General features: G+C 41.4%; 2 protein-coding genes across 2 annotated transcripts; both read left to right on the top strand.

Moving 5' to 3' along the window:
- The first annotated feature begins 1,995 nt into the window (after positions 1 to 1,995).
- On the top strand, positions 1,996 to 3,734 carry SMIM8 (small integral membrane protein 8). Its single transcript, XM_045008562.1, has 2 exons — positions 1,996 to 2,153; positions 3,358 to 3,734. Exons 1-2 carry the CDS (start codon positions 2,019 to 2,021, stop codon positions 3,514 to 3,516), a joined length of 294 nt encoding a protein of 97 aa, XP_044864497.1. The 5' UTR covers positions 1,996 to 2,018; the 3' UTR covers positions 3,517 to 3,734.
- A 3,491-nt stretch (positions 3,735 to 7,225) lies between these two features.
- On the top strand, positions 7,226 to 23,913 carry C3H6orf163 (chromosome 3 C6orf163 homolog). Its single transcript, XM_045008974.1, has 5 exons — positions 7,226 to 7,625; positions 17,636 to 17,730; positions 20,339 to 20,446; positions 21,429 to 21,631; positions 23,444 to 23,913. Exons 1-5 carry the CDS (start codon positions 7,478 to 7,480, stop codon positions 23,883 to 23,885), a joined length of 996 nt encoding a protein of 331 aa, XP_044864909.1. The 5' UTR covers positions 7,226 to 7,477; the 3' UTR covers positions 23,886 to 23,913.
- Positions 23,914 to 25,475: the final 1,562 nt, after the last annotated feature.

Raw genomic sequence — 25,475 nt, forward strand, 5'->3', positions numbered from 1 at the left:
GGCCTGACATCCTTGCCCAGCAAAGGCGCAGGGAGCAGCCTGCGCGGGCGTGTCCCGGCAGCGCCTCTGGCACGCAGCGCCGGCCGATCGCGCCCGGGGCGGGCTCCTGTCATGGAGGCGGCTGGGAGACACGTGACGTGACCGCGGCCGGGGCAGGGTACGGGCCGCGCGATCCGCCCGGGCGGGGCCCTGGTCTCGTGGGTCCGGCCGGGCTGGGCCTCCCAGAGCCGGGGGGCGGCGGGACCTCAGCGGCGCCGGCCGGACAGCGCTGCCCGAAGCCAGGGGGCGGCGGGAGGCTCCTCTGCGCGGCCGGGCCGGGCCGGGCCTGTCTCTGGGGCGGCGCCGAGGTGAGAGCGGGGCGGGCGGCCGCGCTGCGGGGAGCCAAGGGTGGGACCCGCCGGCACCTGCGCTGCGGGGATCGGCCGGGCCTGCAACAGCCCCCGCTTCGGTGGGGCACGCACAGCCCGTGAGGGGCCCGCCCCGCTGCCAGTGTTCACCGCCTTTCCCCGGTTCCCCCTGCGCCCCCAGTTCAGCGCCTCGCTGGTTAGTAGCGGGGCACGCTGCTCAGACCTGGTTGGGCGTCAGAGACGCACCAGCAGGGCTGACCTTGGCTGCCGCAGGCCGGGCCCAGGGCAGAGTATTTTTAGAAGTCCTGTGGCTGTTTGCAAAATGTGCCTGGGCCCCGCCGCCTGCTCTCGCTGGAAGAGTTTGTGTAGTGGAGATGCTGAGAGCCATTGAACCAAACTGTAAACATTTCAAATCAGGGGGCTGCAGCTCCCCCCACACCCCTAGTTCCAGCGCCTGTGCTGCTCTCCGCTAGGGCAGGGGCCAAGGGAAATGACTTGTCAGTGTAATTTATTAAAGGCCTTCCCCGGTGCAGGGGTTTCCATCCCCTCCCTCAAATTAGCAAGGTTTGGGGCAGTTCTGAATCTTGTTGATTAGGATCCTGTTCAGAAATTACTACAAGGGTTTTTAATTAAATTGTCTTTTAAATATTTGAGCTGGGTTTAAAACAAAACACAACCCTGTGCCTCAGATTGATGAAGAATTACCCGTTATGGGTGTGATCATACCCATCTTTACATTTGTAGTTTTTACATTGCACTAGTACAACGTCGGGTACTAAGTACCTTTAGATGTCATTGAAGTCCGTGGGAGCTCACTCAGCGCCTTGCCGGATCAGGCCCATTTAAATGAATGGGACTATTCATGGTCCAAAGCTGCAAGGTCCTGAACCACAGTCAACTCTGAGAGAGGCCCGGGACTGGCTTACACAAAAAAATTAGCTCAACCTAGCTACATCACTTGGGTGTGAAAAAACTCACACCACCCATGAGCACTGCAGTTAAGCTAGCCTAATCCCTAGTGTAGATGTGGCTATGTTGACAAAATAATTCTTCCATTAAACTAGTTACTGCTGCTCCAAGAGGTGGATTACCTACACTGACAGAAAAACCCTTTCCCTCGATGCTGCTGTAGCACCTGTGGTGTAGACATGGCCTAAAATGGAGTTGCATGCTGAGGATTCTGGGCTCTGTGAGAACGATTTCAGCAAAATTAACCGACTTGTTTTGATCCTGTTTAGTTCTATCTCAGGGGTTCGGGGTGTGACATGCATTTTTAGTATGAAAATGAGACAAGAGTTTGAAACAGCCCAGGGCGGGCCCATTTGAGAGTACAGTAGCCACACCAAATAAGATGAGTAGCATCCCACTAGGGATCAAAAAGACAATGGCCCTCAAATTAAACTCTTATGGTAAGGGGGATAGTGTTGGGAATCACCAAATGAAGGCACGTCAGTGTTGGGATCGACAACAACCTATGAAACAACCAGTTATCCAAGTATGAGTGGCATGATTGTGAAGCACCAGAGGCAGTACTTGGCATGAGCAAAGGAGAACATAATGCCAGAAAAACACTGGTCTGCGAAACATGAACTATAATTCATTTTCTTTAAAAATCAGTATTGAAAAATGTCTTTTATTTTACCTTTAGGTAACAATTCATCATTAATCAAGATGTCCTCAGCACCTGAGCCCCCAAACATTAAAAAAGAAGCACCCAAAGAGAGAGACATTCGAATTCCAGGACTCCGGGGTGTCCGTACAACCACCCTGTTCCGAGCTGTGAATCCAGAGCTTTTCATTAAACCTGTAAGAGGCTCCTTCAGAGACAATATGTTTAAAGATGTATTTTTGAGATACATTTTAAAAAACATACATTTAAGCCACTAGTGTGATAAGTACCACCTAAGAATATTATAACTGAAAATAGTTTTCACATTTTCCCAGTTTGATTAGTTTGCATATTTGACATCACTTTGTGTATAGTCAGTTTCAGTTTCCCCCATATACTTTTAGACTTATCTGTCATCTAATACTCCTGGGGGAATTCTGTGCCAAAAAATCCAAAATTCTGCATATTTTATTTGTCAAAATAATGCAATATAAACTTCAAACTACTATACGGGGGGGTGGGGGACGAGAAGAAATCACAAAAACTGTTCAGCATTTCCTAAACACATGAAAGTTCACTTACAAATACTTATTAACCGAAACCCTGCATTCTAGTTATAATCCTGGATTTTCATTTAAATTACATTACTTTTATTTTGGTGTTCTGTAAAGTAGACTGTTGCTTTAAATTGCTCAGACTTTCACACATGACAGTCGTATAGTTTTGCTAATCGTCCTGCTTTTTTTCTTTTAAATGGATAAGTAAAATAGATCCTGAGCTGTAATCTAACCCCATTGTGCCTCTCTGGCACAGGAGAAAAAGCAAGAAAGCCCATAGACCTTCCTAGCTGAGGATTCCGTTACTGTCATTTACAATAAGGCTCCTTTACACCACTCTGGCAAGGTAAAGGAGCCTTAATTGACTACGGGCTTGTCTACACTGGCACTTTACAACGCTGCAACTTTCTTGCTCAGGGGTGTGAAAAAACACCCCCCTGAGCGCTGCAAGTGTCAGTGCTGAAAAGTGGCACAGTTGGCAGTGCCTCAGCACTGGGAGCCATTCCCCTCGTGGAGGTGGTTTTTTTACAGCGCTGAGAGTTCTCAGAGCACTGGTGCCGCAACCACACAGCCATGTTAAAGTGCTGCCCCCCACTAGGGGCTTTCCCTGAACAAGCGGCGGACTGGCTTTGAGAACCACTGGCCTAGATGGTAGTCACCATCATTGTGTCAATTTGTGTCATAGCTGTTCCCATATCAAAAGTGGCAGTGGTGTTAGTGTCATAAAAGATATCGGAGAGGGCCCCTGGTCTCTTGGCATGCCATGAGCAAAGAGCCTGATGTACAGGATGGTTCAAAAAACCAAAATAGCTGACTAAAAGTGCATGTTAATTTATTTTGACAGAACAAACCTGTTATGGCTTTTGGACTCATAACAATTACCCTGTGTGTGGCCTACATTGGTTATTTACATGCAACACAAGAGAATAAAAAGGACCTCTATGAAGCTGTTGACAGTGAAGGAGCCAGGTATATGAGGAGGAAGACTTCCAAATGGGATTAAAGAAGCTGCTTAATAACAGAGAAGGAAAGAGGAGTAATTGGCAATGTAGGCATCTGAATTGTTAATGTTAAATTAGATGTCTGCTAACTTTTCTATGCAATTCCTGGAATGATGTTTGTAAAATTTAATCTAATTTCTATTCCATTTTACAATGCCATGCCTGTACCTATAAACTTTACAGAAGACATACAAAGTAATAAAGTGTTACAGTTGTCTGAGCTTATGATTACAGTGTGTAGATAACAGAAATAATTAAGCATGAGCTGGAGACTCTAGTGATAAGTGACTTTAGAAATTTCTGTGATAGTTTGTCATCTTTTTATGGTCTGCTTTGGCAAGAAGGAAAGCAGTTTTAAAATTTGAGGCACATTGTCTGTGGGAAGTAGTAGTTCGAGCTGCAAAAACTGCATTTTTAATATTGCAACTAAAGATATTTTTTAAAAAGACAGAACATCTAACAATTTTTAAAAAAATCCAGAACTCTGTAAATGCTGACCTGAAACGACCATTCAAAATGCTAATTTACTCTTTTATATAAATCCTTTGTTAAGACATCCTTTTCTGTCCATTTGAGTGACTGGTTTTATTTCTAAATTAGTTTTAAAAACTACAAGTACCTTCACTGGAAAATATATGCCATCAATTTTTTGTTAGTCACTGGAAACACTGGAAATTCTAAAATGGTGGGAGTATTTTCTTTATATAAAATATAGTTCCGTTATTTTTATATTAATAAAATATACAAGTTCTACAGTTTCTGAAATAATTACACACAAAACTATGTTACAAGAACATTAAGGTAGAAAAGTCAAGCATTCACAAGTTAGGAAATGCCAGAGTTAAGGTTGCCTGTCCAATTCAGCCTCCTTGTGTATCTGCATTATAATCCAATCTTTAATTACATCAGGGGTCGGCAACCTTTCAGAAGTGCTGTGCCGAGTCTTCATTTATTCACTCTGATGTAAGGTTTCGTGTGCCAGTAATACATTTTAATGTTTTTAGAAGGTCTCTTTCTATAAGTCTATAATATATAACTAAACTATTGTTGTATGTAAAATAAATAAGGCTTTTAAAATGTTTTAGAAGCTTCATTTAAAATTAAATTAAAATGCAGAGCCCCCTGGACTGGTGGCCAGGACCTGGGCAATGCAAGTGCCACTGAAAACCAGCTTGTGTGACGCCTTCGGCACCCGTGCCATAGGTTGCCTACCCCTGAATTACATGATCACATACTATTTTTCCTACAGACCCACTACCTCTTTCCATTTCCTAACTTTTGAGTGCTTGACTTTGCAACCTTAATAATTTTCTTTTAACATAGGAAATGAGACAAAAAACTGTGTTTTTAATTAAGCCAACTGATAAAACTCTATAGAGATTCATACAGTGTCATATTGACACCTGTATGGGTCATTAGCAGGGTTGGAAACTTTATAGCCACTGCACATGACTCTGCCATGTGAGCTAACGGTAGGTTGCCATCCTCTGAATAGACTCGCACTAGAGGGGAATGAGGTACATACTTTTCTAGTGGGTTTCACTGATATTTGTTGACAGAAAAGGAATTGAGAGAGACAAGAATTTTGTGTTTCATTCCAAGCTCTAGTGATCACACAATCTTCAGCTCATTCCTCTTAAGAATAACCCTTTATGCTCCATCCACTCCAACCTGTCCCAGTCCTCTCTCTTCTCCTCCCATGGCTCCTTGTCCCAGTCCCATTCTCATCTAGTCAGTCCCAGTCTCCACTCCTAAAACATTTTGTCCTGGTCTTGCCGCCCCAGAATCACAGTCCCAACCCCTCCCAATTCTCCCCCTGCACTCTGGCTCCTTGTTAGATCTGTCTCCTCTCCCATCTCAGCTCCTTTTCCCTGTCCCTTGCCCTACTAGTTAGTTCCAATCTCCTTGCCTAGCCAGTCCCAGTCTCCTCTGGCTCCTCATCTGATCTTAGTCTCTCCCTCCTAGCTCCCAGCCCTCACCTATTTCCCTTCCTGTCTCCCAAGCTCCTTGCATTCCAGTCACAGTCCCCCTTCCCAGTCTTCTTACCCCATCAGTCCCAGTCATCTCCCCCATCCCAGTGCCTAGTTGTCCTCTCTATCTTCTGCCAGCCTCCAGTTCAAGTGTGCCCTCTACCTCTCCATGCAGGCTCCTTATCCCAATCTACTCACTTTACCTGTCTCCCTGCTCTGGATATGGTCCTCTCTGCATTTGAATCAGCAACTTGCTCCTCCACCCTGCCTGGACTCAGCAAAAGAGCAAATGAATGGCAAGCTCCCTGCTGTCAGTCCAGCTGCCCTGACTCGGACTTGTCACAGCCCAGAGCTGTTACAGCAGGAAAAACCCTGCTCAGCCCTGGGTTGAAGCATGCACAGTGCAGAGAGAATCTTTGGGATATTTAGTTACGAAAATCTAAGTCTCTACTGAGCATGTGCAAATTGATTTTTAAAGACTCATAACTTGGCCAAATGTGGGTGGCTTTTCAGTGACAGCAAAAAGCATGTTCCTGACACAAAGAACACCCTCTTCCAATTTTCAAGTCCCTGCTCCAAGGCCTGGGGGCACTACTAAAAGGTAGCTAGAATTTTTTAACATGGGCAAAACAAGATATTTTTTCCTAGCCTTTTGTTTTATAGGAGAGGATAAGAAGGAGCCTTAAGACTAACTCTTTCATTTAACAACTATTATGTGGAATTTTAACCAGATTATTCTTTAATTAATTAAAATATATTAAGCCTACATTGCTTCAATAGGCTTTAATCCTAGTGAGCAAGAACTACTCTGAAGGGGTCTGTGTTATAGGGGAATAAGGCAAGAATGGGTCCTTACTGTTGAATTATGTTTTGTGGCGTGAAGGGGACCATAGAAGTGAGCAGTAGTAACAGTGGAAGAAGGGGCGGGGAAGGGTTTAGAACGGAGTCAGGGAGAGGGGCTTGTTGAATGCAGCCATGAGACTATGTAGTGGAAGGTCTGGCCATGAGGGCAGCTGTGTTTGTTGTTGGAGTCGGGACTAATTAGTCAAACTGATCCAAACCTATGTGGATTGAAGGATGAATGTTTCACCTAGTTTTTCATTTTTCAACTCATGGTCATACTTACCTCCTTGTAACAATTACTTTTTAAATAACTCTTAATAATACATAGATGATATACATAAAGTGCGGAAAACAACATGAGTGCAAAAATGCATGCTGTACATTAATGGACAGTACAGAAACATGGCTGAAAATTGTCAGTGTAAATATCTGATTCCTGCAAATACAGCATACAGTTACAGCAGTGACCAAAAGGAAGAACTCAAATCTCTCAAGCACAGCTTCACTTATGTGAACTGGGAATAAACAAACAGCACCAATAATGTTTAGTTTTGTCCTGTTTCTGTAGATTTCCTTTTCAACAGTGGTAACAAAGTTTACAAGAAAATTCCTACCTTGACAAAAATAAGCCACAATGGTTTCCTGAGTGGAGACTTTTTGATACCCCATGCCACACATGAGTCATTCACCTCTTTAACAGAAAATACTGATCCAAACATTTGAAACAGTAGCCATTGCTAAATACTTTTTAAATCTCTTTAAACTGCTTGGATTTGAGAGGAATTGTTGCCATGCCTTAAGTAATAAAACAAAAAAAAATTGATGAGATGCTGCTTAACACTACCCAGTATCTACAAATGCTTTTGTGAGCAAATCTTGTCCTGCCTAGTAACAGTTGCTAGGTATGAGGTTGGTTTAAGGCTGTAGGAGGTCAGTTAATAAATCCTCTCCCAACATCAGTCCACATTATGTTATTGAGCTCCTCACCACTTGTGCTTAACCTGCAGGCAAATGTTTTAGACATCTAATGGTGAATGATTTTATCTTTTAACTGGACTGCATGTTTTCTGTAGAAACAGTAAGGATTTTGTCTGCAAGGATTAGGGCAGTTTGGACATTTTAGTAACCACCTTGAATATTTTATACAACCATGATTAGGAATCCAGATTTGAGCTCCTTTGTTTGTTGTGCTGTATGCTCAAAAATAATACCACCACCACCTACACCTGCTACTTTTGAACGGATTCGGGAATATAAGCCTTACAAAACACGGTATTACACTCATCGGGATATATTAGGTAAGTTGGTTTCCTGAATGCTTCATTTGTAATTCTCTAATTGGGGATATTCAAAATGCTTATACATGCCTCTATTCTTGACATTCACATCTTCCAATGGCCTTTCCTGGTTGGTCAGAGATGGATACATGTATTTATTCATGAATATGTACAAATACTACAGATCAAATAACTATTCTTCTCACAGTATTAAAGATTTGCTCACAATGGAGCAAAAAAAGAGAGCTAGATATGAGTATATTTGAAAATAGTTGTAAGTAAGGTTTAAAGAGATTGAGAAGAACCGTGCTTGACAAAGATTTTTTTAAAACTCTTTAGTAAGGCAAAGTTACAATACAAAACTGAAGTCTGCTTTTACATTTACTGTTTCAGGATCTGGGCCCTAGTTTGTCATTCTCCAAGGGTTCAGTGCAAAGTCCACAGGAATTTCTCCCTTGACATCAATAGACCTTAGATCAATCCCTAAACAGACAAGAAATAGAAATAGAAATCATGCTAAGGAAACTGTGTAATGATTGTAGCCACAACAACGTTACTACTTTGCTGGGTACAACTCTTCAAAAAACAATTAAACACTTTACTACCAGAACTGTGTACAGGGCCTAAACAAGCCCCTGAAACAACAGTTCCTGACAGGACTCTGGCATACTTATGCAGTAAAAGCTGTGTTATCTAGCACTTTACCAGCTGGAAAGGCTCTAGAAACCAGCATTTCTAATATCTCCCAATACAAGTCTTCAATCTAGTAACTGGGACCGATGCCGAAGCTATTCGGGACCCAAGTATTTCCAAGAGCAGCTGGACTACGCTTGAGTTAGCCAAGAAGAGCCGAATGCTGTTCTTTCTGTTTGTATCCACCATTGTGATCGGTCGGTTTATTACTCGGTGTATAGTCCTGTGTTTATCGCAAAATATCAACGCCACCCTACCATTATGGCATCCAAAATACCAGCGAAAAGCAAAGGAGAGAAGTGTAAGAGAGTTGTGTTGCCATGAAAAGAGAAAATAGATATTTGTACATGTCTTGAAAAGGGCAAGAACAGGAATGTTTTTATACAAAAGTACAATTTTGACTTGTCGATGATATACGACATCAAGGCTCAGAAAGGACAATTGCTCAAATTTTTGCTAGTTGTGAGTCAAATAAAGCTGTTGAACAACTCTCTACTCTGCATACACCTAAATTAGAAAAGCTAGACAGTATTTTATATGAATGGTTTTCATTGAAACGATGGGAGGGTGCCGGTCCAATGCTCGTTGAAAGGCAAAAGATTTTTATAAGCAAATGCAATTAACTGAGCCATGTTCATTTTCTGAAGGATGGCTTTTGTGTTTTAAACTTCATCATGGTATTAGAAAGCTAGATGTATGCGGTGAACAAAAATTGGCTGACCATAAATTGCAGAAAAATATTGTGAATTTTTTTAGAAATTTAATTGCTGAACATGATCTATCCCCTGAACAAATTTATAATGCTGATGAAATTGGCCTATTTTGGCAATATTTGCCAAATTCTACCCTAGCAGGTGCAAGCGAATTTAGTGCTGCTGGTTTTTAGCACAATAAAGACAGACTAACTGTTCTTACATGTGCTAATGCTGCAGGCTTGCATAGAATAAAACTTTTGGCGACTGGAAAATATAATCATCCTAGAGCTTTCAAAGGTGTTGCACATTTACCTATTGTTTACAAAGCACAAGGTAATTCATGGATGGACAAAGAATTTTTTTATGATTGGTTTCATCCTGTTTTTGTACCTGCAGTGAAAGAACATTTTAGAAAAATAGGCTTACCTGAAGATAGCAAAGCTATTCTATTGCTCAACAATTGTAGAGCTCACTCTGAAGAAATAATTAGTGTCTGGTAATATTGTCACCATCTTCTTGCCCGCCAATGTTACTGCACTGATTCAACCTATGGGCCAGGGCATTATCCAGAATATGAAATGTTATTACAAAAGAGATTTCCTGAGAAAGCTGATCAATCATGAAGGCACTATACAGGACTTTCAAGCTCGTGATAACATAAAAGATGCAATTTTTAATGTTGGTTGTGCCTGGAATTCTGTTAAAAGTGAAACATTAAAGAGCTTAGATAAAATTGTGGTCTAGTGTTATGTTTGCAGAAATATCTTCTAATGAAGATGAATTTGAAGGCTTTAAAATAAGAGTTAGAAAAAATACATTAGCACAAATTCTTGAAATGTTGAAGGCTACTCCTTCTTCACACCCAATCAACAAACTTCATGAAAGTGAGATAGAAGAGTGGGTTGAAGCTGACACTCAAAGACACTGATAAAGACCATGAAGACACTGATAAAGACAGTGAAGATGATTTGCGTGAAGAGGACAAAATAACTTGTGGAAAGGCTGCTTCAGCTTTTGTTACAATAATTAAATTTGCAGAAAGGCAGCCATGTTTTAGTGCCCAGGAGGTTATGCAATGGCACATTCTGCACTCTACTTTTATGCAAAAGAGGCAGAAGAAAATTAAGCAAGCTGATATCAGGGATTTATTCAAAAAAGCAGCTTCTAGTGTGTGTCATAGGGTCAGTACAGATTCAGCCCAATCTCCTACACCTTCTACATCTACAATGATAATTTATGTTGATAATGATGACCCTGAGGCACTGCAAGATCCTGAAGTGCCTTCTGACTCATCAAAGAAAGATTAAATTATTATCAGTATAGTTTTAGTGTTAAGTGTATTTTTAGTGATCTGGGTATATGCCATGTGCTGCTCATAGTGATATGTAGTTTCATAAGATAACCTACTGTATAGAAAACTTTACCTGTACATGCCTAAGTGCTTCAAGAAACCAAACACTCTGCAGTGCAGTACTACTATTGGATTGGTGAGTACCTGTATACTTTATTCATTTTATTGTATTTTAACTCTTTGAAAATTGGTATTCCACTGATAAGTATAACTCTTGGTTAACTGGAATTTTTGACTACCCAGCACCCCCAATTTTCCCAACATGCCAGATAACAAAACTTTTACTGTATAAACTATCTCTAAGGTCATAGCCAGATTTTTTATTATACTGCAATTATAATTTTAAAATGGAAAGAAAATGTATGGTAGTATTAGTATGTTAATAGCAAGAGTCTGAGGTAAATCAATAAAATAAGAATTTCTATATCTAACTATTGCAGGGATCTTTGATCAGTGATATTAGTATTGTGAATCACACTGCCTATGTTCGATAATGTGAGTTACCAAAGAGGTTTCAGTCATTATTCAATAGCTCTTAGAGCTTGGGATAGTTGCTTTTCAAAATACCTTTGAAGCATCAACAGTGTGCTCAGGGCTGTAGAACACCTAGAAGCAGGGCCGGCCCACAACATTTTGGCAGCTGAGGCGGGGAGCTCAAATGACATCCCCATGCCCCCTCGCTTGGGCCAAAACTTTGAAAGGTCTCAATTCTGCCTTCTTCCTGTTCTACTCCTCTCATGGTATTGCTCTGCTACCTACTCCAGTAAAGGAGAACTAACAATTTAAAATGCCTTGTTCAAAAATTTTAAGTAACACTTAACTTTCAAACGCCTGAAATGTAACTTTTCTTGTCTGCATAGTAAACGCTGGCATTTTTATCTGTTTGAATAATCAAAGTGGTGCTTTCTGTGCCTTCTTGGTTGCAAAGATTTGAACTGCTTCCTGAAGGTCCACAGTCTGGGCCAGCTCATGCTCTGTTGAGCCTCTCCTGTGTCATTGTGGAGCGTCGATGTATTTTTATTAGCTTCAGCTTGGAGAAGTTGCGTTCTCCACTGGCAATTGTTACAGGAAGTGTTAGAAGTATGCGCAGAGCAACATTTGGAAAGCATTCGGAAAGAGGGTGGTCATCTTATTTGTGCACATATATTCCAGAACAGCCTTTGGAGTTGATCCTGCTGAAATGTATCTTGAAAGGGCTTTCAGTTCATCACCTAAATCACTCGTATCAATATCGTGCATGTCATCATGTGTCAACACTGTCTCTAGTGCCCTGCATTGCTGATGTATGTCTTCAAGTATAGTGAGGAGTTTTGGAATATCATACAACATCCCAAATATACTGCTGTGTTCCTTGAGCTACATGAAATATTCTTCAACTGACTGTATTGCACAATCTAGCACCTGGTTAAAGAATTCAACTTTGAATTGTTGTTTGGGGTCTCTTATGGGATTATCCCGTGCCTCGTAATGAAAATGTCTTCTTTGGTGACTTTTGTATTCTTGAATGGGTGGGAAAATAGCTTCAGTGTGAAGTTCCTCTGCCAACTTCTGTGCACTCTTCAGAATGTTTTGAAATCCCTCATCTGATCAGTAAGACTGTAGGTATGAGTTTGCTTTGTCCAGTTGTTCCCTTGCTCCAGATATATCAAGGTCAACCCCTTGAAGTCTCTTGCTTACAACATTTATTTCAAACAGTATGTCATGCCACAACACTAAGCCACACAGAAATTTGAAGTTATGTACGTTTCTGATGATTCCATGTCCCTCTGCCACTGTTCTCCCAGTAACAGTTCCTGTCATAGCATTATCCTCCATAATTGCAACTCTGGCACCATCTATCTTCCCAATTTTATATTTGATAGGCTTTATCGCCTACACTTGTCTTTCCCATGGTGTGGCACTCAGTGGTTTCAGGGTCAGAGAGGATGTTCCCAGACATTGCTTCAAAATTTGCCAACAATGAGCTGATGCACAGAAAAATACATAGATGCTTTGAATGACGTTAAAAAATTCAGCAGCCTCACTAGAAGCTGATGCTGCATCACTGACCACCAAGTTCAGTGAATGAGAACTGCATGGGACAAAAAAACCTCAAGGGTTTAACTCTCGGATCCGCGTCTGCACTCCTCCGTTCTTTCCTCTCATGTTGGCACCATTATCGTAGCCCTGACCTCTCATGTCAGCTATCACAATTCCAATATCTTCCAGCTTTTTAAGAAGCACATTTGTCATACCAGCTCCTGTAGTATCATCAATGTCAATACATTCTAGAAAATGCTCTGACAGTCACCATTGCAGGGACATTTTCACTAGGTTCTGTTGTTGTTACAAAACGCACCGTTAAAGTCATTTGTTCCATATGGCTGATGTCAGGTATGCAGTCCAGAATAACAGAGTAGTATCTTGCTGACTTCATATCTGCCACAATCTTCTGTTTGACTTTTGTTGCCAGTAACTGTATAATCTCATTTTGAATTGTTTTTCCAAGGTAGTGGTGTGCGTACATTTCTTGGGTGGTGACTCTTCTTAGATGCTCCTGGAGTACAGCATCAAACTCAGCCATCACCTCCACAATTTTAAGGAAGTTTGCATTGTTTGGCACATACAGCTGATCTGAAGTGCCACGCAGTGCTAGGTTTTGGGTAGCAAGCATTCTCACTCCTTTAACTTCGTCTCATCTCAAGCTCTTTCCACCTATGGAATGCTCTCTGGTGATTTGCTGCCTTCTCATGGCATGCCAGATTTCTAGCCAGAGTTTTCCAGTCCTTTGTTCCTGTAGAACCCAAGATGGCTGGAACATTGGAGTGGAAGAGTTTGCAACAAAAACAGTATGCAGCATTCTGGGTTTTTGAGTGCATAAGCAATGGCCTCTCCACTTTGTCACCATTGGGGATTTCACACCAGTAATGTGTTGGATAGAAACTTCTATTTTCATTGTCTTTGGGGAACACGAAGTTTTTCACTTGCAGTGGCCCATGCGGTACAAGGAAGTCCCTCAGGCTACTGCTCAAGTGGGTCCACAGTCCTGGATCATGTAGACTTAAGGAACTAAACTCAGCAGCAGCTGTTTCTTGCACCTCCATCACACTCTTCTCTGATCTACGCTTTTCTTCAGGAATGTGCATGGTTACATCCATTTGAGATGGAGATATGGATGCTGCAGTATCCCAAATCACCTGCACTCTGACTAACTGGAAGATCAGGCATCTCCTCACCACTCATATCCTCACTGGCACCGTGAACATTTGTGTCTATGTATCTCAGGAGAGCTCCTTCCTGCTTAGCTAGAAAAGCTTCCTTTGCTTTCTGTCTTTTTCTGAATGCGCCCCAGAGGGGCGTTTTCTTCCTTCACTCATGACTGCTGATCTGTGCCAGTTATAGTGGCGCTCAACACTCAGTTGAAGGGGACAAAAATAAGCAGGCTGGTAGCAGAGCCTTAGTGAGGGAAGATATCAGCATCTTAAGGGCCTAACTGGCTCCTACTACTTCAGTTGACTCCCTGTTCTCCTCAACTGGGTTCAGGGAAGCAGCAGGAAACAGGAAGCTCTCTGGGAAGGTGGTGTTAATCAGTCCAGGCTCCTGGGGGTGCTAGAGAGGTACATAAGAGGCTCCTCCTCCTCTCTCTCCCTTCAGCTCCTGCTGCTTTCTGTTATTTCCTCTCACTTTTTCTCCTGCCTGCCTGTTATGTCTCTTGTGCCCTCCTCCAGCACAGCACTCCACCATCTCTGTGCATCTAGAGCTGAGAGAATACATATGCACCAACAGCAGACACAAATTTCTACACTCTGGGTCCTAGTGGCGGCGTCCCCCACCCCTAGTCTGGCACCTGAGGTGGCCACCTCAGTTCGCCTCATGGTAAGGCCAGCCCTGCCTAGAAGACAAGCTTACAGTTGACATAGACCACATAACAAACACTAGAAGCCTCTTTAAAATGTCCTGTTTTAGATTATTTCCCCCTTTTACTTTTTAATATATTGTATGGGTGGACACCACGATCAGCTTCAGCAATGGAACCCTACAGACAACTATATGCAAGAAACCCACAAATCACCACACCTACCTTCATTGATCCAGTAATCACCCCAAATGCCCCAAAATCTGCTATCTACAGCTAGGCATTCAGATACTACAGAACATACTCCAAGGAGAAAGTCCAAATTATACATCTTAACACACTCAAAACTACCTTCACCAGACAAGGACACACCACCAGAGAAGAAGATTATGTCATGGAACTGACCACCAAAATACCCGAAGAGAACCTGTTTCAATATAGAAATAAAGCCCGCTCTGACTGCCCTAAAACACCCTTAGTTGTCACGTACCACCTCATACTGGAACCCCTATGGAGTATCATCAAACAACTACAACTCATACTCTAGGGGGACCCCATCCTGAAATAAATCTTTCCAGAACCCGCCTCTTCTGGCCTTCAAACAACTCCCCAACCTCGCCACACTCACCATCAGAATCAACCTCCCCATAGACCAGGACACACCAACTCAAAGTGGCATCAGTCTCTACCAGAACAACAGATGCAAAACCTGCAGACATACCTCCACTGCTGCAATGATCAACACCCCCCACAACGCACCATTCAAGATCCATGGTCCTTACACGTGCCTATGACAACATGTGCTGTACCTCATCCAGTACAGTAAATGTCCCAATAACAGCTATACGGGTGAAACCAGACAATCACTATGCTCTCAAATGAAGTCACACAGAAAAATGATGAAAGCCAAAAACACCATATCACCCGTGGGTGAACGCTTTTCACAAAGCAATCATTCTATATATCTGACCTATTATCCTCAGAGTAAACATACACAATACTTTCAAAAGATGAGCCTGGGCGTTTAAATTCATAACTTTGCTAGACAATAAAAATCATGGACTGAATAGAGACAATGGATTTTTTTGGCTTATTACAACAATCTGTAACCCACTAACAACCACTTCCTTCCCCGGCCCCTGATGGCTGAAGGTGTGTTAACGGGCCACTTCACTTTGAATAGTCCCTTGAAATATGTGTTAACTACTTATGCTAAACCATCTGTTCCACCTTGTATTTAGCTGTGACAATATGTTTCACAGACCTGAAGAAGAGTGTGAAAGCTTGTCTCTCTCACCAACAGAGGTTGGTCCAATAAAGGATATTACCTCACCCACTTTGTCTCTCTCTAAGGCCATGGCTACACTTGCAACTTTGCAGTGCTGCAGCAGGGTGTGAAAACACACCCTCTCCAGCGCTGCAAATTGCAGCGCTGCAAAGCGCCAGTGTGGTCAAAGCCCCAGCGCTGGGAGCGCGGCTCCCAGCACTGTACGTTATTCCCCACAGGGAGGTGGAGTACGGACAGCGCTGGGAGAGCACTCTCCCAGCGCTGGCGCTTTGACTACACTTAGCGCTTCAAAGCGCTGCCGCGGCAGCACTGCCGCGGCAGTGCTTTGAAGTGCAAGTGTAGCCATAGCCTAAGCCGGTTACTTGTCATTCACTCATGTTCTTAGTATATACTGCCTTCATAGATTCACACTCATATTTATGTGAAGCTTATTAACAGAATTATTATCGCAGCTAGTTGAGCGCAATTATATGCCTAATGTATGTGCCAGTCATGAAAACGTGCCACTTTGTAGCAAGTTTCAGTACACTATACTATTCTTTATAGCATAGTATATCAGACATGTAGCCCCTGTTGGGCTTTTCCCCACATAGGCCAGAAAAAGATAAGATAATTTTCAAAACTCAGTATTCTCAGTATAAAAAATGATATCTTGTATGAAATTCAATTAATGGAGAATAGACGCACCAAAGAAGTCAGAAACTACAAATTACATCATAGAGTATGATTTCTTATTAACTATACCTTACTAAACTGAAAATGTGCCTCCTATGTACTTACATACTACTCTTTTAAGACATCAACAGTCCCAGGTTTGATGATAGTTTTGGGTTGTTTTTTTTCCTGCCTAAAGTCTGATCTACATTTAAAATTTAGGTCAACATAGCTGTAGTGCTCAGGGATGTGAAAAATCAACCCCCACGCCCCACCCGAGTACCATAGCTATGCCAACCTAATCCTCGGTGGAGATGCAGCTAGGTGAATGGAAGAATGCATTTTTCAATCTATCCAGCGTTGCTCGGTGAGGTGGCATTTCTACAGTGACAGAATCACTGGCCCCTCGCTGTAGGCTGTCTACACTGTGGGGTTATGCTGGCATAGCTATGGCACCATAGCTATGTCCATATAATCCCCATAGTGTAGATGTGGCTTGGGTAGATTTGGCCTATATGTGTCCTTCTGGTAGAGTGGTTGTTACCCTTGGTGCACATATTGATACACATGGTTCCAAACTAGCATGGCTATAGTGAACCTGATACTGTTGAAAGGTACTGAGCTAGACAACCCTGGAGTTGGCAGCTTCTATTATCCACAAAATGGATACAACATTTGTAGCAACAGTGTCGACTCTCCAAACTGCCCTATCAATATGCCTTAATTCTGTTTTGAAGAAATTAACTTCTGGATTGAGATGGCAGTTTAGTCCAAATGCCTACTCAGCACTTATTTCTACTGTGTGGACCAGGGGTAGGCAACCTATGGCACGCGTGCCGAAGGCAGCACGCGAGCTGATTTTCAGTGGCACTCACACTGCCCAGGTCCTGGCCACCGGTCCAGGGGGCTCTGCATTTTAATTTAATTTTAAATGAAGCTTCTTAAACATTTTAAAAACCTTATTTACTTTACATATAACCATAGTTTAGTTATATATTATAGATTTATAGAAAGAGACCTTCTAAAAATGTTAAAATATATTACTGGCACACAAAACCTTACATTAGAGTGAATAAATGAAGACTCGGCACACCACTTCTGAAAGGTTGCCAACCCCTGGTGTGGACTAACAATGGAGAGAATTAGTGCCAGCCGTTGTGGTAGACTGGGTGAAGTCAACATTTGTTTGCTAGGAAACAGACTAAGACCACCAAATTTATTTCATATAGGTCACCAAATAGCCATCAATCAATGGGAGCTGTGGGTCCACAGCACCTCAGAAAATCAGGTCCCTAGACTGTATGCTCCTTGAGCAGAGTCCTTGTTTTTAAAGCAATACATACACTTAAGACACTGTATTAACAATATTTACATTATAAATACTGTCTGCAGTGAGAATTCACATTGTGTATCTTTTTTATTTTTTAAAATATCAAATCAAGCTAATGGGCAGGAGACTGTTTACAGTTTCTTTATACTCATAACATGTACATGATCCATTTCTGTTGAATATAGAGCTCGGGGCAGATCTTCAACAAGAACAATGTGAAAAAAAGGAATTAGAAGTAAAAGAACGGATTGAAAAAATTAAAGCCGAACTATGGTTTCAGGTAAATTAAGTTACACTACTATCATTGAAATTAACATTTATAATTATGGAATCTGTGTTGTAGCATGCAAATTGTGGACAAATGCCTTTGAGCTGATGGGCGGCAGATATAAGAGGCTTGGCGAGCTAAGCCTCCCCAAATGGGGCAAAAAATGCCCGATGCGGCGCACCTCCCTTTGGAGGCGTGCCCACCCGGCGCCTTTGGAGCGCTGTCGCTGGAAGCTCCCGAGAAGTGGGGGGCCACCGGTGCCCAGACCATGGCCCGCCCATGCTCTGCCCAGAGGCCCTGCCCTGCTTGGCCTCTTCCCCCATGGGTGTTCCCCTGCACCTACTCTTCCTGCCCCCGTTCCACCTCTTCCCCCAAGGCCCCACCCTCTGCTCACTCCTCTACACCCCCTCTTGCCTCATCGCTCGCCCTTAAGGCAGGAAGGGCAGAAAGGAGCGTTGAAGGAGGGGGCAGAGAGGAGCATGCAGCAGGCAGGGGGCCTCAAGGGAGGGGGCGCAGAGAAGCAGGCAGAGGTGGGCCTTAGGGGAAGAGGTGGAGCAGGGGTGGGAAGAGGTGGAGTGGGGGCAGAACCTCAGGGGAAGAGGCCAAGCAGGAGTGGGGCCTCAGGGCAGAGCAGAAGTGGCATGTAGGACATAGGTGCTGGAACTAAGAGTGTGGGGGGTGCTGCCACACTCCATGGCTTGAAATGGTTTCCATTATATGAAGGGTTTACAGTTTGGTTCAATGGCACTCAGCACCCCTGCTATGCAAATTGTTCCAGAACCCCCCTAGTTCAGGAGGAGCCTCATGGGGAGAAGACTGAGCAGGACTGGGGCCTCAGGGCAGAGCAGAGGGTGGGGCCATGATCTGGCCACGGGTGGCCCTCTCCTACTTCTCAGGAGCTCCTGGTGCTCACTCTCAGCCACCCCAAAAGCAAGAGTCAGGTGCCATCTATGTTTGAAGTGAGAGTTAATATCAGTTCATCTTCATCTGCCTGTTCATTTTTTACTTTAAATCTAGAAATACTGGAAAGAACATGCAGTCCACAAGTTAAATAACTTTTTAATACTACATTTATTTTTAAACAATTATCAATGCTTGTTTATGTAACAGACAATAATAATTGTACAGTTGTTGTTGCATAAGTACCAAATCTGGCACACAATGAATAGCAGAACTCCCATTGACGCCAGTGTAACTAAGAGCAGGTTCTGTATGCACAAATTTGCACATGAATATGATCTTCTAGCTATCAAGCTCAACTAACTTGGGCATTTGACCATCCAAAAATAACCAGTCAACTTACTGGTCAAATTTTGTCAAAAAATGTCAAAAGTGGTAAAATATTTTAAAGCATTAATTTAATACAACAGTAACAGATAAGAGTAAGACTTTATGGGCTCCAATAAGCTTAGCCTTAGATACTTATGCCTACCTACAAAAAACCCCAAATTACTTAACTGAGTTATTTTAACTCAGAAAAAATGCAAAACACAATGAAGTTCAGCAATGTTAGGTTAGCACTTAAATGTGAATGGTCTTCAAGACTGAACAGTTACAAAAGAAAATAAAAATGAAATAAAACAAACACATAGCAACCATAAAAGAAAAAAGTCATTTTTAAATGCACTTATGCTAGGTAGGCAGCAGGTCATCTCTTCAGGTAACTTAATGGCTGTCCATGTTTTCTCTTTGTGTTGGGGGAGGAGGTTTAATGACTGTAAACCCTCCTCTCCCACCCCTACTCCCTTCTGAGTTAATTTCCATATGTTTGTCTAGTCAGTTTAAATTGCAAGCTCTTTCGGGGCAGGGACTGTGTCTTTTAACTTGTTTAATGTGCTTTGTAAGCCACCATGTACACTGATAGCCTGGTATACAACTAAAGATATACATACAAACAATATTTGTTCTAGAAGATACCAGCCAATCAAGATGCTCATCTTTCAGTTAGTTCATCTTTTCCCCAACAGGTGGCATTAGCATATAGTAAAATGAGTGATTAAGACCTTTAAGTAAGTTTGCTAATAGATGGCACCATGATACAATCAAAAAGGTCAGCCTCCGCCTATATATTCTTGCTGGAATATTTGACCATGGTCAAACAATAAGCAGTGAACTGAACAGTCAACTGACATTATTTTATCAGTCAATTGACCAACTTGCCAAATCTAATCTCAGCAAGGCACATTTTTAACATTATGAAGAATTTAAACAAATGTTACATCAAAATTTTGTCTCTGAAACACACTGTGATCACTACTAAAATATCAACATTTGCCAATCCTTTTCCACACAGTGCTATGTGAGATCCAGAGTTGCCCGCTATGCTTATAATAGGTAACAAAACGGTGGTATCTCAATGCCATTGTATGGTACAGTGTTAGCAAATGCCCACTTTTTAATATTGATCGCTGTACCGGCAATTTTCCAAAGATCAATGTAACAATTTTGTCAAATAGCCAGAATCACCACATATGTTATCACCTCTATATAGATTGATCTGGCTCTAATTTTTTAATGAAAAACAATAAAGCTATTGATTACAATAATCTCTGATCCAAGTCAGAATACTATGTAAACAGATCTTTAGCTAAGCAGTCGGGCTATGATTTTTTTTTTTAAGGCTAAAGTGGAAAAAGAAGATGCAGTGGAACAAGCCCTTGATCAGGCAACAGCTGAACACAACAGTTTTTTAGAAGACCTAAAAAAAAAGCATGAAAAGAAACTAAAGGTTTGGAGTCACTTGCTTCCATTTTTAATATGCCAAATATTTTACTGTAGAAATGTCCAACTATGGAACTGAATTACCTTCTCAACAATACATTGTCATACTATTTGTTTAAAGATGTTCTATTTGTGCTTGTACATTGCTATTGTTTTGTATCAGTTGGGAATTGTGTCATGTTGTTTGATGGGGTAGCTTGCTTTGAGGATCACTGCATTTTTCCTTATGCCAGATTATTTGGTTCTGTCTGATCAGATACTTGGGTTAGCTAGTTCTTTCTGGTTGGTTTTTAGCATGCTATACTTTCCTTTTTATTGTATGAAACTTAGTTGTTTTGTGATAGATGCCCTATTAAGTCCCCAGTTCAGCAAACTGCTTGAGCACATGCTTAACTTTAAGCACCTGCTTAAGGCAATTTCTATTCAGCACAGCAGTTAAAGATGGGATTAACTTTCAGCACATTCTTAAATTTCTTTGATACCAAAGCTAAGCAAGTGTTTAAATGGTTTGCTGAACTGGAGCCTAAATTTAAAAAATAAAAATAATTAGAAGTATATTACTTTATGTGTGTATGTGTATCTATCTATACATATACCTCTAAACTGAGCATGCAAATTATCATGTTTTATTGTATAGATTTAACAACATGCTTAATTTGCATGCTGGAATATCTGATAAAAGATGCAAACACAAATATAAATACAAAGGAAGAAAACTACAAACAGCAATTAAGCTTCTACAGCATTTTATACTATCGGTTTTTCTACCACTGAAGTATCTGAGGTCTTTCCAATAGTGCATTAAGCAACAGGACCATCATCTGTGTCACATTCTCTCCCCAGTGGGAGAAGTGTGTGCACTGGAGTGTTTTGTTGTGTGTTGATGTTAGAGAAGGAAGGTCAAAAGAATGTGTCTTGCACTGAGTGGGACAGGGATTGAACAATAAATTTTTATTCACTATTTAAATCTACTTTAAATGTTTCTTAAGGAAGCAGTGATAAAAATTAAGAGAGAGATGCAGCGGTACCTGGAAGATGAGCTGAAGAGGGAATCTGAAGCTGCAGAGCAGCGCATGGCTCACAAACTTCAGCGCATCCTGATGGAGTGTGCTTTGGAAAAGATGCACGCTGTAGCTGATGCCAGAAAACAGGAGAGGCAGACAGCATCCCAAGCAATGGCCAAGCAGCAAAAGTATTCTTGCCATTTTCTAAAGTTTAACTGTTCATCCATTTTTATAACAATAAGCAAAAATGCATACACCAACAGTAAGCAAAATATCCTAAAGGTTTTCTGTGGCACCCATCTAGGGTGACCAGACAGGAAGTGTGAAAAATTGGGACAGGGGGTGGGGGGTAATAGGCTTCTCTATAAGAAAAAGCCTCAAATATCGGGACTGTCCCTATAAAATTGGGACGTCTGGTCACCCTACACCCATCTTCATCTTCTAAGCACTGATATCCTAACTAGAATTCTACCTATGGAATTCATACAAAGTATACTGAAACATGTAACTAAAGAAACAAGACTTGAGTACATCAACGTTGATCATTCCCAGACTTTCAAGAAACAGATCAGTATCTTTTAAAAATATTTCATACCTGAAATTCAAAAGGTGACTTTACTCTGAAAAGTGATTGAAATTAGCATTGTGGGCTTTCAGGCTTATTGCATTTCACAATTTCACATCATATTTACTTAGGTTAGAAGCAACATTTTTTTTTCTAATTGCCAGCACCACAAACTTAACCTGGGACCTGAAAGTCAAGCTTTGTTCTTTATGTGTCATCACCAGAAATAAAGATTTAGAAGGTCAAATTCTGCCCTCACTTAAAATGTATAAAACCCATTGTCTTCATTTAATTGCAATGGGATTTTACAGGTTAAATTGAGGACAACAGCTGGCCCTACAAGTGGAATTTAGTTAATTATGTTAACAGTGTTTGATACCTAGCAATATCCTTTTCCCCCTCCCATAAGATTAGAGAGTAGTAAGATGTACTTTTGTCACTAATGTCAGAAGTAATTCTAAAAACTCAGAGAGCAGATCTGTTGGGTAAGAATGTTCCCTTTTTAAACAGCCATTTTTCAGAATAGATCCACACTGAGTTGACATATTATGTAATGTTTTCATTCTCACAATGAAAACAGGGCCTAGTCCTGCAGTCCTTTTTCCACAGATAAGACTACTACATCATCTTAGCTGGTATCTTCTGATTCTCCTGTCAGCTGAGTTCCTTTGGGACCTGGTGAAAATTAAAAGTCCTCCTCAACGTGGAACAGCTGGGAGGATTTCCCCTTTGGCACAATGGACTTGGCTGATGCTGAGCACACCATGGGAATACCCTTTATATTTCCCTGAGCCAGCTTCGCTGAATTGCATCCATTGTGTTTGGGCACTGTTATATATTTTATATATTTTCTTGCCTTATTTTAGTAGTTGTACTGAACACAGGTGTGTTTGATAAAACTTAAACAAAAATTAGAAGTACATTTCCAGGCTACAAATCAATGTTTAGCCTCAATTCAGGGAAACATTCCAATTTGGAACAGCACTATAAAAAAAATTATTTAAAGTTAAAATACAGAATACAAAACTGATTTTTCATGTTCGTTCCCCTCCTCTCCCCACACCTTATTTGTTTAATTTAACATTTATTTTGAGTATTGTAACACTTTTCACCTTGACACATGCACCATTAAAATAATACCATTTGGTATACATATTGGAACTGATCTTCCACTGGTGTAAATCAGTATAGCTCCATTTAAGCCAGTGGAGCTATGCTGATTTACAGTATCAGTGGATCTGGCCCTACAGTCTTCCTGTTATCCTGTTTTAGTCCTGTCGTAATTTTATTTCATGTTATAACGTCACTTATATTTGTAACAAAATCAGAAACTTTATAATTGTACGGTGAATAAACTTTAAGTAATCTTTAATAATCATTAATAATGTATTAAACCTATCAACGTTACTTTACAAATCAATTAACTTTTTAACAGAAAGTACACAGAGCAACTCCAGGAAGCTGGGATATTGGCTAACAAAATACATCAGAAGAACCTGGATCAATTAAAAAAAGAAAAACTTTATGAAATGAGTGTTGCCTTGGACATTACTCAAAAAGAGAATCAAGACGAGGCTGAAAAACAGCTCAAAGAAGCAGAGAAAACACATCAGGCCATATATGGAGAAGTGACGACCAGCCTGAGAGAGACAGAAGCTCAGGTACAGATTCTTACCCAACAGCTGGAAAGCATGACAGCTTGGAAAGACAACCTGGAAGCTGAAATAGAAGAAACAAGACAATCTTTTCAAAACTACATTGATATTACATTTCCTAAGCTAACCCCAGGACAAGCAGATTTTATCCTGCCATTCAGAAAGAGACTTGAACACAGGGATACAAAAAAGGAAGCAACAGATAATGACAACGGAATGTAAAGACGGGATCAGTGTGAGATTTACTGCAAATGCAGATCAGCACTTCCAGTAAGTAATGCTGAAAAATAAATCAATTTCTGTTCACTGCATTCAACATGAGTCCCTGTAGGTAAAGGAAAAATAATCATTACATATTAATTAATGCACCAAGCTTAGGCAGGATATATTCATCTTCTCTCCTACAAATGGTAAATGTAGATGACCCTCTACTTCCATTATAATAACCTCCTGCCTCAAAAACTTTTGAGCTGCAGTTTCATATGCTTGATATTAGCCCAAAGACACTTTTTTGAAGCGTGAGGAAAATCCATTCAGCCACTTTCCAGTGAACAAAATACACTTTTTCTTAGTTAAAAAAAAGATTAAAGGCAATATTTGAAGTAGTGAAAGCGAAGTGAATCCTGGACAGGGGTTACTGAAGAGAGGAGTACCAGCTCTGCTACATGCTCCTCCTATCCCGGGGAACTGTGCAGAATTCTCCTCTGGTGTAGCTCTACTGGGTCATTGGTTTGGGGGATTTTAGGGTTAGGACCAGGAACTGTTGCTCTTTGTTATATTCTTCCTGCAGACTCTGAGGATGTCCAACTGAGAGTTAACATTACATTTCTTAAGGCAGTTTTTATCACCCAGGCTCCCCTTCCTTACTGCACATCTGTGAGACAATCAGTCTGTGGCAGCATTGCACCAGCAGAGTGGCTTTGAGGTTTTATAGGGATTCCATGGATCATCTAAGAGCTCTCTGGATCTTAGGAAATCCACTAGGTTTGATAGCTTAAACCTCTGCTCTTTCATTTCTTGACAAAATGATAAGTAGGAAATTCTGGCAGTCAAAACTCAGTTTCCTGTATATTAAACCAGATACACCCACATATGGCTCTAGTGCAGTGGTTTTCAAACATTTGTACTGGTGACCCCTTTCAGATAGCAAGCCTCTGAGTGTGCCCCCGCCTCCTTATAAATTAAAAATACTTTTTAATATATTTAGCACCATTATAAATGCTGGAGGCAAAGAGGTGTTTGGGGTGGAGGCTGACACCTCACGACCTCCCATGTAATAACCTCACAACCCCCTGAGGGGTCCTGACTCCCAGTTTGAGAACCCCTGATCTACTGGAACCTGCATCCATAACTCAAAAGTAACTTAATTTAAAAATTTCAGATTGCACGAGAGTCTTGTTCTTAATGAGGAATAATCACTTGGTTAAATTTGATTTTTTTTCTATCTATCTAAATATCTAGATGACCCCAACACTAAAGTAACTGACCACCGTTATGTTGTAAACTATTCAAGATTTGCTTATACATAAACATGATACAAAATTTCTGTTAGGACTGTTGGTAGCATAAAACATCTACAACACCCTGAAGCAGGGGTGGGCAAACTATGGGTCGCTTCCGGCCCATCAGACATTTTTATCTGGCCCTCGAGCTCACACCAGAGAGCGGGATTGGGGGCTTGCCCTGCTCCGCCTGCCCGGTGTGTCCCAGCCCCGGACTCACAAGTCCCTTGATAAGCATCATCTTCCGGCATGGAGAGCCACACTGCGCAGGTGTGATTTCACCACGCTGTTTCCAGGTTTGGAACCCTGC

Source organism: Mauremys mutica, chromosome 3, assembly GCF_020497125.1.
Source record: "Mauremys mutica isolate MM-2020 ecotype Southern chromosome 3, ASM2049712v1, whole genome shotgun sequence".
Lineage (NCBI taxonomy): Eukaryota > Metazoa > Chordata > Testudines > Geoemydidae > Mauremys > Mauremys mutica.

Bases quoted from the DNA above. Each gene is read 5' to 3' on its own strand.
- C3H6orf163 (XM_045008974.1), top strand. From the start codon at position 7,478: ATGATTAGGAATCCAGATTTGAGCTCCTTTGTTTGTTGTGCTGTATGC. The intron at 7,626-17,635 runs GTAAGTTGGTTT...TGTTGAATATAG, and splicing joins CACTCATCGGGATATATTAG to AGCTCGGGGCAGATCTTCAA. The intron at 21,632-23,443 runs GTATTCTTGCCA...ACTTTTTAACAG, and splicing joins GCAATGGCCAAGCAGCAAAA to AAAGTACACAGAGCAACTCC.
- SMIM8 (XM_045008562.1), top strand. From the start codon at position 2,019: ATGTCCTCAGCACCTGAGCCCCCAAACATTAAAAAAGAAGCACCCAAA. The intron at 2,154-3,357 runs GTAAGAGGCTCC...TTATTTTGACAG, and splicing joins CAGAGCTTTTCATTAAACCT to AACAAACCTGTTATGGCTTT.